The following is a 15,751-nucleotide window of genomic DNA, read 5'->3' as shown; positions in this document are numbered from 1 at the left end:
GGTGGTAATGTCCTGCAAAGATTTTGAAAATCCTTGTTTCCCCTTCTCTTATAATGAAATGTGCATTTATTTGTATTTGACAGGAATAAGTTGTGTGTTTGTGGTGTGAGCAGTGTCAGATATATCATGTCTAATCCTTTCCATGCATTTAAGTGCCTGGTTTTTGTAAACGATGTGATAAGTGACAGCAGCGCATAAACCTAGCAACCATCACTGATTTTTGAAACAAAAGTTTTTTGAATGCTAAACTATTTTTAGTAGATTTTTCTCCGTGGAAATTAGTTTTAGTAAATAATGTGCTTCATTCTTCCGTTTAAAAAAAAAAAAAAAAGAGAGACAACTTAGTTTAGTGGATGAGACATGGAAGTGAGAATCAAGAAACCTGAGTACCATTTCCAGCTCTGCCACTGTCTCTGTGGATCACCTCGAGCAAGTCACTTTCAAAGTTACCCATTGGTCAAATAGCTGGTAATGATGCTTACTTCACCTTTGTAAAGCACATTATGAAAAGTGCCAAGTAATTACTGTTGCAGTTTTTGACCTGTCCAGGAGAAGAGACAGGGTCAGTGCATTATTCTGTTTACATATATGTAATAAAAATGTGTGTGTAGTGATCTATAAATAGATACCCATTCATTCACTGCCTTGATACCTTTAGATGGATAGGGTTTTCATTCCCATTGCTTACCAGTCAGTCTTGTTGGTGGCTTTGAAGCATTTCCTCTGCGGTGCAAGTTCACATTGGGTTCTGAGTTAATTTTCTGATGTGTAGAAATGCAGTCTCCTGCCACAGCTTTCTCTCTTCCCTTTCTCCCCCTGCCCCAAGTCTCTCTGACCCATTGCTCTTACCATATAATTTCACTAAGGAGATGATTGGTATTGGATTGTTTAAATTACAAGTCAGAAGGAGGGAAGGGAGTTTTATTAAGGCGTTGAGAGATGTAAATCTCATTTCAAATTGCAAGAGCTTTAGGTCTCTGCCTTTCCAAAACAGACTTATTCAGAAGACAACATCTGAGCATCACAGCTTCAGATGCAATGCATTGTTTGTATGTTCCACTGTTTATATGCTCCTGTTCCTTTGCGGCTCCGCAAAATAATTGCCCCCAGAAAATACTGGACAGAACATTTGCCTGGTGACTGGATATTTCCTGCAAAGCTTATTCCTTTGCGTGATGAGGGGATATTCAAAAGATTCAGTTGCTCATTTCAGATTAGCATACACAACTCTGCATACTCATCCTATCAGCTTATCTGACCCTGTTTTTCTCCAGAATGGGTTGGAACTCAGAAGAGAACAGTCCTCAGTAGATTTCTGTTGCTTTCATTTGGGCCAGAAATAGTGGTAACCTAGTCATCCCAAGTATCTTCTCAATGTATCTGCTTCTGGTCCCATTTGGAATAAAGAGGTCATGAAAGTGGGTTTGTGGGGGGCCAGAGGAGAAACAGAGGAGGTGTTTTGGGTGTTTAGGAGGAGGTGTTTAGTGGTTCATATGAAAATCTTCACATTTGCCTGTTTATAATTAATTAACTTTGCTGTGTTGTTCATATGTTAAAGATTTAATAATGTAATAAGGCCAGTCAGGATGCCCCAAACAAATACGTTGGTCTTTCTTATATTGCTTCCATGTCTGACAGCCTGGGTAATGTGAGCATTCCCCTTCTTCTCCTTGCCGTAGCTTCCTTCCCAGGTCCATCCTGCACTACTCCAAATGGAGTCTTGAGGTTTGTCATCATTCAATCCTTTTTAAAGCTTATGGGTTTTTCTCAACATCATTCATCCACAGCCTCTCCGTATCAGCATGGAAATCTCTAGAGGCTGTTCATGCTATTTCTAAACTCTCCTTCAGGGGCTGCTGCAGACACTAAGAGAGTATCTACATGGGCACACTGAGGGTATGTCTAGATTGGAAACACAGCTGTTGCTGTAGTGTAGACATTTACCACAGAGCTGGGAAGGGTTCTTCTGTCACCTTACTAAGTCCACCTCTCTGAGAGGCGATAGCTAGGTTGACAGAAGAATTCTTCCATTGACCTAGCGCTGTGTACACTGGGGCTTAGGCCAGCTTAATGACATCACCCAATGCATGACATTTTTCATAGTTCTATGCAATGTAGTTAAGCCGACCTAACTTTGTAGAATAGACCGGCCCTCACATCAAACCAACCCCTGTGTGGATGGTCTCATTCAGAAGTAAAATGGCCTTAGTTCGCATTAGTGTAACTCACTTTGGAATTCCTGTGTAGGCAAGTCCGAAGCGAGAAGCAGAGATTGATAGTGGAACTTTACTCCTCCATCTTTGCAGCACAGTGGAAACATGCCCAGCCAGTCCTGCTAGATTAAGCAATTTTCTACCTGTTTTCTGAATTCATGGGATGGCTTGCAACATAATTTAACACACACAAAATTGAGAGCAAGCTCTTCTTCGTATTCCATTCTGAGCAGAGGATAGACTTTACTGACAAGCTTCTTCATCCGCCTCAGTCAAACTCCACTCACTTTGTGTTAGTTTTACAGATATGTTTAATTTCCAGAAAGTTATAGTAATACACTAGAAGGTGTGAAATCGTCTGAAGGATTTCAGTACAAAGACTTAAACCTTGATAAAGCCACCTATGGTACCAGATGGAAACACTTTCTGAATAAACTATAAGTAGTAGATTTTATCGGGTTTGTTCTGTGTTTTGACTAATTTTCTAAGCCATTTTCCACTGTGATTTACAATAAAGGAAGGAAGGGTTGTAGGGGATTAACATCCAGACCCTCAAACCCAGAGAGCTGTCAGTCACCCCCTTGGCAGAGTAAAACCCTCCAGTTGAATTCTGGCATCTTTCCAGTTTTCTTACTCTAGGGTCAGAGCCAAATATCTTTTAGCAGTTACTTTTTTCTCGTTTTCCTGTCTCTCTCTCCATGCTGACTGACATTGTACAAGGGGTACCCATGTAATTTCATGATTTCTGTCAGGAATTCAGGATGCCTGAGAATCTGAACCTGAAAAGAACAATCTCCCCATCTATAAAAACAAAACAAAACAAAAATTCATGGCGACACTACGGAGAGCACATGTGCAATCCCTGGGACAACATATCCTGGGGCTCAGTAGCAACTTGTCTGGTTGGTTTGGAGTTTTATTGATGGGAATAAAAGGAGTCCTATCCCGACTGTCCCACCTGGAAGCACATGATTTGACATATGGTCATAAATAGGGGGGAGGTGGGTCCCAGTCTCTGTTTTAGTGCTTGGGCATCTCTGTGTTTTGTGTTGATATTTTTGAAGAAATTATAAAAGTTCCAAGTGTAATTACTGTTGTTGGTTGTGAACAGGACCTCTCCCCAAATAACAATCCTGGTGGAAAGGCACTGCTTTTATTTTTGGCAGTACATTTCACATATCTGGAGAATGGGGCAACCTGTTGTTTTCTTTCTTGGCGGCTCACTTCACCTTAGCATTCAGCAAAAGCAGAGCTGATTATAGTTCATTCAGAATGCAAATGGGGGAGTGCTGCAGCTTGCCAGATTCTAAGTGAAGGCAGCTAAGCCAGCACTAAAACTATTCCTGAATTTAACTCTTCTCAGGCTTGTGGGAGCTGCTCTCGAAAGTGATCAGACCCTCTGTGGGGAGGAGACCAGCCATATGGTTTGAAGTGCTGCTTTAGTGTGGGGTGGGAGTGAAATGGGCGTACAAATATGAGAGAGAAAAATATCATTTGCTTTTTCGCCCCAGCCAAACAATAACAGGGAGGCACAGCAGTGTAATTCCGTCACTAATGACGCCAGCTGTAAGGCCCCCTCAAGCAGTGTGTGCTCTGAACTTGAAAATAAAAAAGAAAGTTGCTACTGTGCGTTGACATCTTTGAGGAAATATCACCGAATGAACTATGGCCACCTGTCATCCCTCTTATACCATTGAGCCGAGGAGCTAAAAATATTGGTTTGAGGGGTGGTGGCTGTGAATCTTTGTCCCTCTAAATGTACAGCATGAATAGCACCTTATGAACTCATACAGCATAAGGGTCTCACTCACGGAAAGTTCAAGTCTCTGGCACAGTGGATATTAAAGAGTCAGTTCAGTAATCTGTAATCATGTTTAGCGTGACATTTCTTCTCACTGAGCTAAAGTGTGAGAAATACACTTCATGCAATGCCCTGAAATTTTACCCTGCCCTTGGAGCAGAGAGTATTATAAATCCCACACAGCAGTGAGTGGGAAAGGGCGAGGTTGTGATTTCTGAACAGGCATGACTCCTTGGAAGTGAACAGTCCCTGGATTTGCAGACACAGGCCCTGATCCAGGAAAATACTTAAGCACATGCGTATGTCCCCTTAACTTCAGTAGGACTCAAGCATGTGTTTAAAGTGAACCATATGCTTAAATGTTCTGAGCAAAGAAGCTTTTCTGAATCAGGGTCAGCCCGAAATCAAAGTCAAAAGTGAGAAACAAACAAAAGCTGGCGATGGGGAAACTAGCAGCTGAGTTGGAATTGACATTGAGGAGCAATTTAGGGAGATCCAGCTACAATGAAAAGACGTCACTCCTACTTTTCAGTGTGTTTTATCAACACCCTTAATGCTTAGCTTTGTGATAAAACCTACACTGGCAAACATGAGGTCGGCACCGTGAGGCTGCGTTAATAGTTATTTTCTGTTTCTTGTTTCTGTGGTTTCAATAAATTGCTGAATAAAACAATTTACTTCTGCAAACCCTTCTGGCAAAGTGGAATAAAACATGCAACTTTTTTTGTTGTTGTTGTCAGTATCAAAGAGTGTGATGCTATTTTTGATGTAATTAATGTATCACTGGTTCACTATTGTCCTGTAACTCTAGAAGTCTGGCTGGGAGCTTAAGTCAAATACCTTACTACTTGTTTTATCCTGGGAAAACGGTCCAGGAAGCTGATTTAATTTGTATTGACCACCCACTGGAGATGTGATCAGATGTGGTAATGGCACACAGCCTCCCTAAATGGTGTCCAGTTCCTTGCTAGCCAGCTGCAAAGATTTCCTGCCTGTGAAATTAAACTGCATCCTGAAGAAACATGCCTCTGTACTTTTTTTCTTAAACATTAACTATTTAGGCCCCAAACCTGCAAAGAATTACTCATTGGAGCTACTCGCATGTGTAAAATGAACATGTGTAAGTTTTTGCAAGCTCAAAGCTGTATAGTTTAAGGAAATATTTGCTCTTCCTACATTGGAACAGGTGTCTCCAAGGCAACGGTCTGTGAAGCACTACCCTGACAAACTTTTCTGTATTTACATATCAGAGTCACTCTTGTTCTGTCAAAGGGGGGTGCCCATTGTTCTGACCGATGTTGAGGTTACAGAGAGTCCAGTGAGTATAGAATCCATCCATACATTAATCTGTTAAATTTAGTAACTACCAGTAGCCTAGTTGCTCTCAGGATGAAGAATCTGTTCCATTTAAAAAAAAAAAAAAATTTGTTCTATTCATTTGTTCTCTTCCATTTCAGCACACACTGCTGGTCAGTACAGTAGTGTTTGCTGACCCCAGCAATTCCTGTCTTGTAAATTCAGGTCTTTTTATCTTAATTATGACTGAGAGATGCTGCATCCCTGCAGCAGGCCAGTATTTAAGGATAAAATATCGGGGAGGCATTTGTCATTAATGACACAGTAATAATCAAGAGCTGAGGCATGTTGTGATGGCTTCTTGTCCTTTGAAAAAGTAGCCTTCAGGACTTCATGGGAATGTCCTGTTAAAATGCAGCTGGCAAAAACAAACTACAAGCATTGCAAAAATTTCTTGATCTTTTTCTTTTCTTTTCTTTCTTTCTTTTTTTTTTTTTTTTTTTTTGGTATGGGGTGACCAGACGTGGCTCAGCTGAGGGTCATGTTGTTAATTTGCTGAGAGATAAAGGGCCACCTCTTCAGGCATCTGAAATACTGACTGATGCTTGTGGTATGAAAGTGGAGTTTTAAGTACAATATTGGTTGTCTGGAGCTTTAACCGTCATAATTGATTTAGACAGAAAATAGCTAGTGCTATGGATGAGATTATGGGGCTGGATTTATGGCTTGTGTAGAACCTCTCTGTATTAACTGCCATAAAAGTGATACCTGCACTTCCTTGGCAAATAAATTTGGATTTAACTGCTAAAAATAGCAAATTATGATTCTGAAAAGAATGAGGCAAATCCCAGGTTGCAGAGTGGACATTTATCCTCAGCTGGCTCAATAGCGTGTGAGACCATCTTAATAATCGTCAGGATAGCATGGGCTGTTTTGTGGCAATAAGATCTGCTTAGGTCACTTACTTTGGCTGAGATAAAACACAGCCGTAAATGTAAAAATCTCTGTCTTATTTGAGACATGATACTAGTTAAGTATTCAGTATCTTTTATTGATTTTTTCATTTTGTTTTACCCAGCTTAATCTTTAATAGAGAGCTGCTGGACCTGTGGAGACTGCAGATCCTTGCAGGCAGTCCTCTGTCTTGGTCTGAGCAAAAGGCTGCTTTGTATGAAGTTGTCCGTATTCTGCGTTGGCTGCCCCTTTTGAGCTACAGGGGAAGGAAGCCACAGTCTAGAATCTAGATCTCCATGGGCTGTCTTTGGCCCACTGGCCATATTTTGGACACTTAATTTCAGCAGATCTACAAATGTACCTCTTTGATTTAAAAACATAAATAAATAAGGTGGCAAGTTCTGATTTTTTCGATTTTTTTTTTTTTTTGGGTGGTGGTGGTCGATTCTCGAATCCCACTTCACCCACTGTATCATATATCTTGCCATTGTGTGTATTGACTGTTCTTATGCATCCCTCTCCAGTTTTAATCCCGGGCTCTTTCCCATGGGTTTGCTGGTTCAGTGGCTAGGATACTAGTCTAGGTCTTGGGAGACTTGGTTTCAATTCCTTGCTCTGTCACAAGCTTCCTGTGTGACCTTGGCTAAGTTACTTAGCCTCTCTGTGCCTCCATCCCCACTCTGTGCAATGGGGATAATAGCACTGCACTATCTCATTATGTGAAATAAAACACTTTTAGATCTGCTGCTGAAAAGCACTACTTAAGAGCCTGGTGGTGACCTTGAGTAATTCACTTCTCCTCTCTGTGATTCTATTCTACTGAAATTCTTATACTGCCTTCATCACTGTAATATGTGAACACTTTCCAGTCATGCATTAAGCGACAGGAATAACATCTGCCATATGTTCATTGTTTTTTATCCTCATCACCCCAGAGGGAGAATTACATGCTCAGTGTAGTTTTGTTTTGTAGGGATTAAAAAAAAAAAAAAAAAACACGTCCATGCTGCTTTTTGTTTGTATTGGAAAAGGCAGGTCAAAGAAGTGTGCCTTGCACATGGAACGGGACATGGTGAGGTTTGGGTTGGTCCTTCGTTCCTGCTTCAGTTTTCCTGTCTGTAAACTGGAGGTAACATAACCGTACCTCCCTCAGAAGGGTGTTCAGAGGATTAATAATGGTTCATAAAGTGCTTTGAAGCTGTAAACTTCTGTATTAGTACAGCACTTGTTATTGATTGTAATAGGCCATGAAGCACTTGGAATATGGGACTTGTGTATTAAAGGTTTCACAAAAGTAAATTACACCTTGTTGCTATGGTAGCATTTTGCTTCCTTGTCTCTGGATGCAGCAGAATGAAAACCTAACCATGGGAACTGTAGTTATCCAATTTACTGCATGGTTATGAAATGTATTTTGTCAATATTTTAAACTGGGAAAATGATATACTTAGGGGCAGATGTGCAGCCGACATAAATTATCTTAGCTGCACTGATTTCAGCTGAGGCTCTGCCCTGTAAACTCTGCCACAAATAGTACAGGCCCCAATCCTGCCATCAGATCTGTGTTGGTGGACTCTTGAGTCTCTGCAGAGCCCAACTGCAGCCACTAAGCTCTGACATTTTTGACAGCTTCTTGTAGTTTACATTTTCACTGGCACACAGTCAGATCCCCTGTGGGGTGGGCACAGCATGAAAACCTTGTTAGGTAAGCAGAGGGAACAAATGGGTTTTATGTAGGTCTTTTAGAGTTAGTAAGGCAAATTTAGCCCTGATATAACATTACTGGCCTGATCTACACTACAAAATTAGGTTGGTTTAACTACGTCAGTCAGGGGAGTGAAAAATTCACACCGTTGAGCGGCATAATTAAACTGACCCAAAGACCCCATGTAGACAGTGCTAGGTCGACATAAGAATCCTTCCATCAACCTAGCTACCGCCTGTCAGGGACGTGGATTATCTACACCAATGGGAGAACCCCTTCCATTGGCGTAGATTTGTGTACACTGGAGTTGGAGGAATAATACCAGGGGTGAACTTGTTTCACTGTGTTTTTAAACTGTTCCATACTAAAGCTTAAAATAAAAATAACTGGACATCTTTTATTTACATCCATGTATTGCATAAGGGAAGACTGGCAGCAAAGAAAGCAGTGCCTCCCTTTGCTTCTGCTAGGATTGTCATTTTATGCTTCTGATCAAAGTGGTCTGATGTGATGCTTTTCTCTCTCTATGCAGGGCAAGAGCTGGATTGTGAAACGGAGTTATGAAGATTTCAGAGTACTCGATAAACATCTCCACCTATGTATCTATGATCGGCGTTTCTCTCAGCTCTCAGAGCTACCCCGCTCCGATGCCCTGAAGGACAGTCCAGAGGTAAAATGTGAACCCTGTTAGCAGATAAAGCTTCTGATCAGACTCAGAACTACTACAAATGAACAGAGGATGGTTTGGGTTTTCTTCACAGCTTTTAAAAAGCAGAAGTTTTGTGGATTCTGAATTAGATTTTGGGAGTTGATTAGAAAAGGAATCGGAACAGCACAATTGTCCTCACCTTAGCAAAGGAAAGTGCTTTGCCAATTAGTATAAATTACTGCACTGCTAAATGCAGAATCAGAATGCAAAGAAAGGAAAATCAGACTTTTAATCCATGCTGTACTGTCAGTTACTTAGATCAGAATTTTACTGTATCTTTGGAAACATTTTTAATGACATGGATATTTGCTGACTTCAACAGTGATTATTTGCTAGGAATATTAAGTGGTTAAAGGTCTGTAATGTTTTAAAGGAGAAAACAGTATTTGAGATAGTAAATTTATATCTATAAACCAAAAATTGCTTTGGGTTTCATAAAAATAAAATATATGTGTGTGTTAGAGCGATCTTAGGAGGATCTTCAAAAAGCTTATTTAAAAAGAAAAGTTCTTTTTCTCAGTGTAGAAAGGTGTTTTTCATTCTCAATACCTGTAAAAACTCCTTGGAACTGAAATCTGGTTGGTGAGAATACTTGTACCCTGGCCTTTTGTGAAAGCAGATAGTATTCCCCTTCAGATTTCCAGCTTCATACTCAGTCTTTGTTTATCATTTCAAGTGTTTATTTGTGTCCAAAATCATCTGCTTGGAGGAAGCAAGTGCATCACTTTGGAAGACTGGGAGGGAAAAAAAATATGTGTAGTTTGCAGGAGGTTATTTGAATCAAACAAGCATAACCAAACATCCTCTGTTAAACCTCAGTGTCTGTGTGAAGAGCATGCATTACAGTGATGGACAATGCCTATTGCTTCATTTCACAGGTCACTTCTCCCTTAGGCCTGATGGCTGCAAGCACATGTCCCATTGCAAAGGCATGAGTGCAGAAAAATCCTGACTCTCAGCATCAAGAGGCCAATGTTGCCTGCCCATAAGCCCTGTGACTGAAAAAGGGGAAAATAAGAAAACTCAAAGCCATTTCAGGCATACAAAGCAAAGTCTATTCTATCTGTAAATCTGGATCTATACTCCTTTCAAACCAAATGGGAAGAGGGTGGAGAAAGGGGACAATGGGTGAAATCATTGCTCCATTGGAGTCAGTGGTGAGTTTTTGACACTGTGTTCAGCGAGTCTAGGATTTCACCCAATATCTCATCAGGGAACCTACACCGGTTGGTTGGTTTTGTATTGGATGCAAGATATTGCTGAAGACAGTGTAAAAATAATAATCTCCTGAATGTGACAGGGGAATGGAGTAGTTAAACAATAAATAAGTAGAATAACATGCTCCAAGATTAATTCTGTGGCATTTTCATCCTGTAGGCACTGGCTCTGCTGGCCTTTCAAGACTCATTATTTTCTGTATCAGTTGCTGGCAGTGGAATTTGTACATTTTTTTAAGTTATTCCCAGCACTGAGAGGTTAATGTGGGCATTGGGGAGAGGAGCTGGGAATTACACTCTGCCTGTTGCAAGCTTGCCTCATGTAAAATATTGTGGAAATTACTTTAAAAAGGGCACAGAAACTACATATTTAAAGACCAGTCTATAAAAATACTCTTGGCAGCAATTTGGAGTCACTAAGAGCCTGGCCTGAGGAAGGATTTGAAGATCTACTATTTGTGATTAATAGTCCTGCAAAATGCTCCACATGGGTTAGACCCCTGCTCCCACATAGAGCCCTTTTGACTTTGTTGCGGCTCCATGCAGGTTTAGAAAGGTCCATAGGGTGCAGCCAGCAGGATCCAGGACTATTATCTGACAGCATGGCGATATGGAGCCAAATTGTAGTCCCATTGACACTGATGGAGTTTTGACCTTAGCTTCAGTGGGATCAGGGTTTTGAGATTTGTGTTTGAACCATTGTTTTTCCAACGCACCTGTTGTAGGTTGTATAGCATGAGGTTGGATACAAAGTAACTATGTGCACAGGAGATGCTGTGACATCTAACATACTGCCACACCTTGGAATGCGGTTTTGCAGCTGTGTGATGTGTCTCATTCTTTCTGGTGTTTTTTTTTTTTTTTTTTCTTCAAATTAAACAGCTAAAACAGATGTTTTGGGTCAACGGTGTTTTATTTGGTCTTGGAGACTCCAGACTGTCCTGGAACTTCTTAATGCTATCTCCATAGCTCAGATCAAAGTGACTTGGTAAAAGTCATTTTCCATCGGCGTAAGGGACAGTACTAAGGATGTTTTTAAAGCCCTCATTTATGGTTTGAAAAATGAATGTTTCACCACTCCGGCCTGCTGCGTTCCAAAGCACTTTACATTTGTGGGGAAATGGCAGCCTGTGTTTTGTTTTACTCAGTGGTTCTCAGATGTGCTGGATTGTCATAATTGAAATAATCTGTTTGGATGTGAAATGCATAGCAAACAGACGACTTCAGGGCTTAAAATATTTTGGCACTGGCAGTTAGCCTTCACTGAGAAACCTTTCTCATCTTACATATATAGAAATGTGTAATTCCTGGAACAGTATTTGCACTGATTTCTCTCCTTCTCCAAACCTTAGAACCCCATTGTATTAGGAACTAGATCAGTGTCAGTGCAAACTGCCATACCTCCCTCACCAGTTAATTTGACAACAACTATGCCAGCCTGGAGAAAGGGGCTCTGCTTTTGTAAATCAGCAGAATAATTATACTTGTTCTTTCTTTCCCTCTGCAGCTTGTCACCCAGATGCTGATGGCTTATCTGTCACGGCTCTCAGCCATCGCAGGCAACAAGATCAACTGTGGGCCTGCCCTCACATGGATGGAGGTAGGGTGCAGTGCCCAACACTGCTTTTCATGTCAACTGCCCTGTTCTTAGCAGCCTGCCTCTTGCGTAGTCCTTACACCTGTGCAAAGTGAGTGGAGAGGAGTTGTGTAGTCCAACTTTCTGGAGTCACACCCCTTGTAACATTTCACACCTACTTCTCACAAGTGGCAATGACTACACAAGGCAGGGGAGAATCAGACTCCATGTTAAGGGTCAGGGATTTTTTCCTCCTATTTGGATTTTTTCATCTGAAAGACATGACAGTCTTTCACTGTTTAATTACAAAGTAATAGAAGGTAGCTACTCAGGTGATACAGCGGTAGGGTCAATGTGCTGCCTAGATAAGCCAAGTTCAGCAATGGACTGACACTCCAGGTAATAGGCTGCACTAGATGCACTCACCTCTTCCGGCACTCATTTCAATGGGTATGTATTGCTCTTTGAAAGCTGCGGATGTTGAGATCTTCTCTGCTATTTTTGGCTCTCTATTTTTTAAAGACAGCTGCATCGAAACCACCAATATTATCTACTCCGCTTTGCCATCTCTTCTGTTAAATGGCTCAACAGAGCTTGTGTTGTGTGCTCTCAGCGGTCCTGTTTATGTACAGCTGTAGCACTGATTTCTCTGTTTATTGTTTTGAGCCACCTCAAGCACTAGTACTTAAACCGCCAGCCTTAGTGGGTAGAAGGAGGAGGAAAGAATGGGAGTAAGTGATCAAGACCACCTGCTCCCTTTGGTCAACAACAATGCTGACCCTAGTCAGTCTGAGTAGTGGTGTATGTAGATCTTCCCATTGCCTGCTGACATTACTGTATCACACAGGACACAGGAAGAACTGTTGTTCGACTTCACAAATCTTGAGAAATGTACTAGCTAGCATGTTCATGTAGCTAAATTTTAAATGTTTGTAATTTGGATGTGTGATTCTCCTCAAATTTGTCAAAAAAACAAACAAACAAAAACCTTTAGGTTAAGATGAGGTGTGGCAGATTTTCAGCCCAAAAGGAGAAATGATCAGGGACTTTTAGAGGTGAATGAAACTGGAGAATTTACTGGAAATTAAGGTTACAACTCAGCTATTACGTGCACTAGTGAAAGTGCTCTAATAAAACTTAAGTTCGCCTGACTGACCTTCCCAAATTAATTGAGACTCTTACAAAATTGCTTTTCAGATGGGGACAATAATCTGAGTTTTAAAAACTGACTGGGAAGTGTAGCAGGGGGTAAAAAAGCCAGCGGAACCATAATTTCTTACTGGAAATTCAGACATTATAGAAACTGGCAGGAGAGTAGACTAGATTTTATATTTTTTCTGTAGCTTTGTCATCCTCATTGTCCCTCCTGTCATTAAATTCCCTGCTTGTAAAGCATTTTTGTCGTCATTCTGTTATTTTTCTAAGTACTTGAAGAAAACAAATATGATGCCATGACAGATCCTGGGGAGGCATACACATTCACTGTCATGTTAGAGTTCGATACAAAAATACACAAAGACTGCATCCTCAACAATGAATGGATGGGAAGGGGTGATGTGACCTTCTGAAACTTAATTTATAAACTGTCCTTCCTCTTCATTTCTATGTATTCTGTGCCCTACATTGTCCCTCCACGCTGTTCTCTTCAGGGGGCCCCTAAGCTGTGCTGTCTTTGTGAATCAGCTTGAAATTCCTGTCATGCATGAGCACCAGTGAAATGTATTCGCAGAGCCACATGTTCTCAGCTGCCTCACAACCTACCGTGCTCTTTGTTGCAGATCGATAACAAGGGGAATCACCTGCTAGTCCATGAAGAATCATCCATTAACGTGCCTGCCATTGCGGCTGCCCATGTTATTAAGAGATACATTGCTCAGGCAGCTGATGAACTGTCCTTTGAGGTAAATAACTAGAGGAACATACATTCCTCATTGTCAAATGTAGAAGAGGAAATGCATCTGGTATACTGTGTGTGTATGCATGTGAGAGAGAGAGGGAGGGCGTGAGCGCAAAATAAGGGGACAGGGCTTCAAAAGAGCTTGGTGTGTTGGGCTCTGCACTCTTTTGAAAATCCAGCCAGACGTGTCACCATGGGGCTGCTGGGTGTTGAGCCCTTCTGAAAATTGGGCCCTGATTGTAGGTGTTGATCGCTGGAAAATCTCTCTCTCCATTTTCTCTGCTGCCCATTGTACTGTGCAAATATGCTGTGACAGTTCACTTGTATGCACTGTTATTTTGTTTGGAGCTTTGAGAACATTGCACACAAATATAAAGGGCAACGCAGACCCTGCCCCAAAGGTGTTTCTCTGATGACAGCTTTAGTTGTGCCACCTTGCAGATAATACAGATATTTAAGGAGTGTTGAGGGTTTTATTCAGATTCACTGCTCAGCACTCACTACTATAAACAAACACACAGAGTGAAACAGAAAGATAAAAGTTAAATAGACTATATCCCTCTTAAGTTACAGTATATGTAATTTAGGGCATAGACTATTTGACAGTGTTTCAATATTAATAATAATAGTAAAATGGTTTGCACTAGTATGGCACGTTCTGTTTATCAGTGTCAAAGCCCTGTACAAGCCGATAATTTAGTTTGGCAATAACTATCGAGGTAGGTAAGTTTTTGTTACTAGTCTAATTTTGCAGATGGGAAGCTGAGGCACAGCACACTTGCAGCTTGACCAAATTCATATAGTGAGCAGGGTAGAGCTGGGATTAGACTACAGATCTCCAGTCTCCCAGCGTTGTGTTCTGACCCCTAAACCAGGAGACCATGCTCTCTTGTGATATTAAAAAGATTTTTATTGTCCAATAAACGTTTTAAAGAAGCTGATTCCCGAGCCAGTCCTTTGTTTGATTCTGAATAGTAAAGAAATCTGGCTAATTTCTGGCTTCTGTAGATTCTGGGGAGGTAGTGTTGCCTAGTGGATAGAGCACTGGGTAGGGACTCAGGAGACCCAAATTCTGTTCCCAGCTCTGCCATTAAGCTACTGGGTGACCTTGGGCAAGTCACGTCACTGCTCTGTGCCTCAGTTTCCCCACCTGAAAAATAGGAGTAATGATGCTTATCTCTTTGTGAAGCATTTTGAGATCTAGTGATGAAAAACACTATATGGGAGCTACGTTATCATTTATTATAGTATCCGGTGAAGAATTTACTCAATTTCAGAAAAAAGTATTGCATGCTGCAGTACACAAATCGCCCTCCCACCAAACTAGTATAAGCATCTAGAATGAATTCTGCCTATGTCATTTTCAGCCATTGAAGCAACAGTGCAAACCATTTATCTGGTTTTGTGTGTGTTCTTTTCGGGAATGGGTCCCAAAGGAATGAGGGAAGCTTCAGAAAGCCTCCTTGGCCACCCTGTCCCCTTTGGTCTCTTCCCATCCTGCTGCAGTAACATCACGCTGCCTTACTGCTTTGTTAGCTTCCGGATTCAGAGGCGAGCGTCTTTGTCAGGTCAGGAGAACTGAGTGCAGTTCTTAACTTTGTGAGGGTGAGGGGATGGCAGCAGTCAGAGATGCAAACACATATTGTACAAAGGGAAAAACGAGTTCAGCTGTGTGAGAACATTTCCCAAGGGGTTTCATGCTTCGGGGCTTATTTACCTCAGTGCACACTGCACCGCTTAATCAGAACATGCCTGCATCCATTGGCTACTCTTAAACAACTCCTTATGAGTACATTAAAAAGGTGCATCTTGTAGGATTTATAATGCATTAAGTCTCATACTTCAGCGGTAGCTTATACAAGGGCAGATACCTCAAAGCAGAGGATGGCTTTAGGATTTGATGCAGTGGAGAAGAATGTGCATTCACTCTAACAGTACCCTGTCTCCGTCTCCAGCTACATTGGGGGTGGTATTTATGTTGCAATTCTTTTCCAGGTGGGAGATATTGTGTCCGTTATTGACATGCCACCAAAGGAGCTGACCACATGGTGGAGGGGCAAACATGGATTTCAGGTATGCACCAGGAATTCGCTCAGAGAGAGTGACATGAATGGAGGTTTGAGAATCTAGTCTTTGGTGCCTGTAGGATTTACACAGAACTGCCAATGCTGCTGGTATTGCTAATGCCCATGACTTTTGATAGGGCTACACAGAATCCCTGAGTGGGGAAAGTAAGGTGTGTAATGTGACTTCCCCAAAGTGAGCAGGGGCTGGGAACAGAGGTATTGTTGCATAGGAGTAGTGGTGCCACCTTCTCGAAAGGGTCCAAGATAAGGATGGAACCATGACTCCATAGTCTCTCCACGCTGTCTGGCAGAGCGGG

At 41.5% G+C, this 15,751-nt stretch overlaps 1 protein-coding gene across 1 annotated transcript in view; it reads left to right on the top strand.

Moving 5' to 3' along the window:
* The window catches only part of ARHGAP32 (Rho GTPase activating protein 32), a 215,968-nt gene that overhangs the window by 98,173 nt on the left and 102,044 nt on the right, over window positions 1-15,751 (top strand). Inside the window, exons 6-9 of the mRNA XM_077839787.1 lie at window positions 8,502-8,639; window positions 11,403-11,495; window positions 13,250-13,372; window positions 15,364-15,441. Coding sequence (XP_077695913.1) covers window positions 8,502-8,639; window positions 11,403-11,495; window positions 13,250-13,372; window positions 15,364-15,441 — 432 coding nt within the window. The remainder of the gene's footprint in view (window positions 1-8,501; window positions 8,640-11,402; window positions 11,496-13,249; window positions 13,373-15,363; window positions 15,442-15,751) is intronic.

The sequence above is a fragment of the Eretmochelys imbricata genome, chromosome 22 (assembly GCF_965152235.1).
Source record: "Eretmochelys imbricata isolate rEreImb1 chromosome 22, rEreImb1.hap1, whole genome shotgun sequence".
Classification (NCBI taxonomy): Eukaryota; Metazoa; Chordata; order Testudines; family Cheloniidae; genus Eretmochelys; species Eretmochelys imbricata.
Note: the sequence above shows the minus strand (reverse complement) of the source record. Positions and strands in the feature narration are given on the sequence as shown.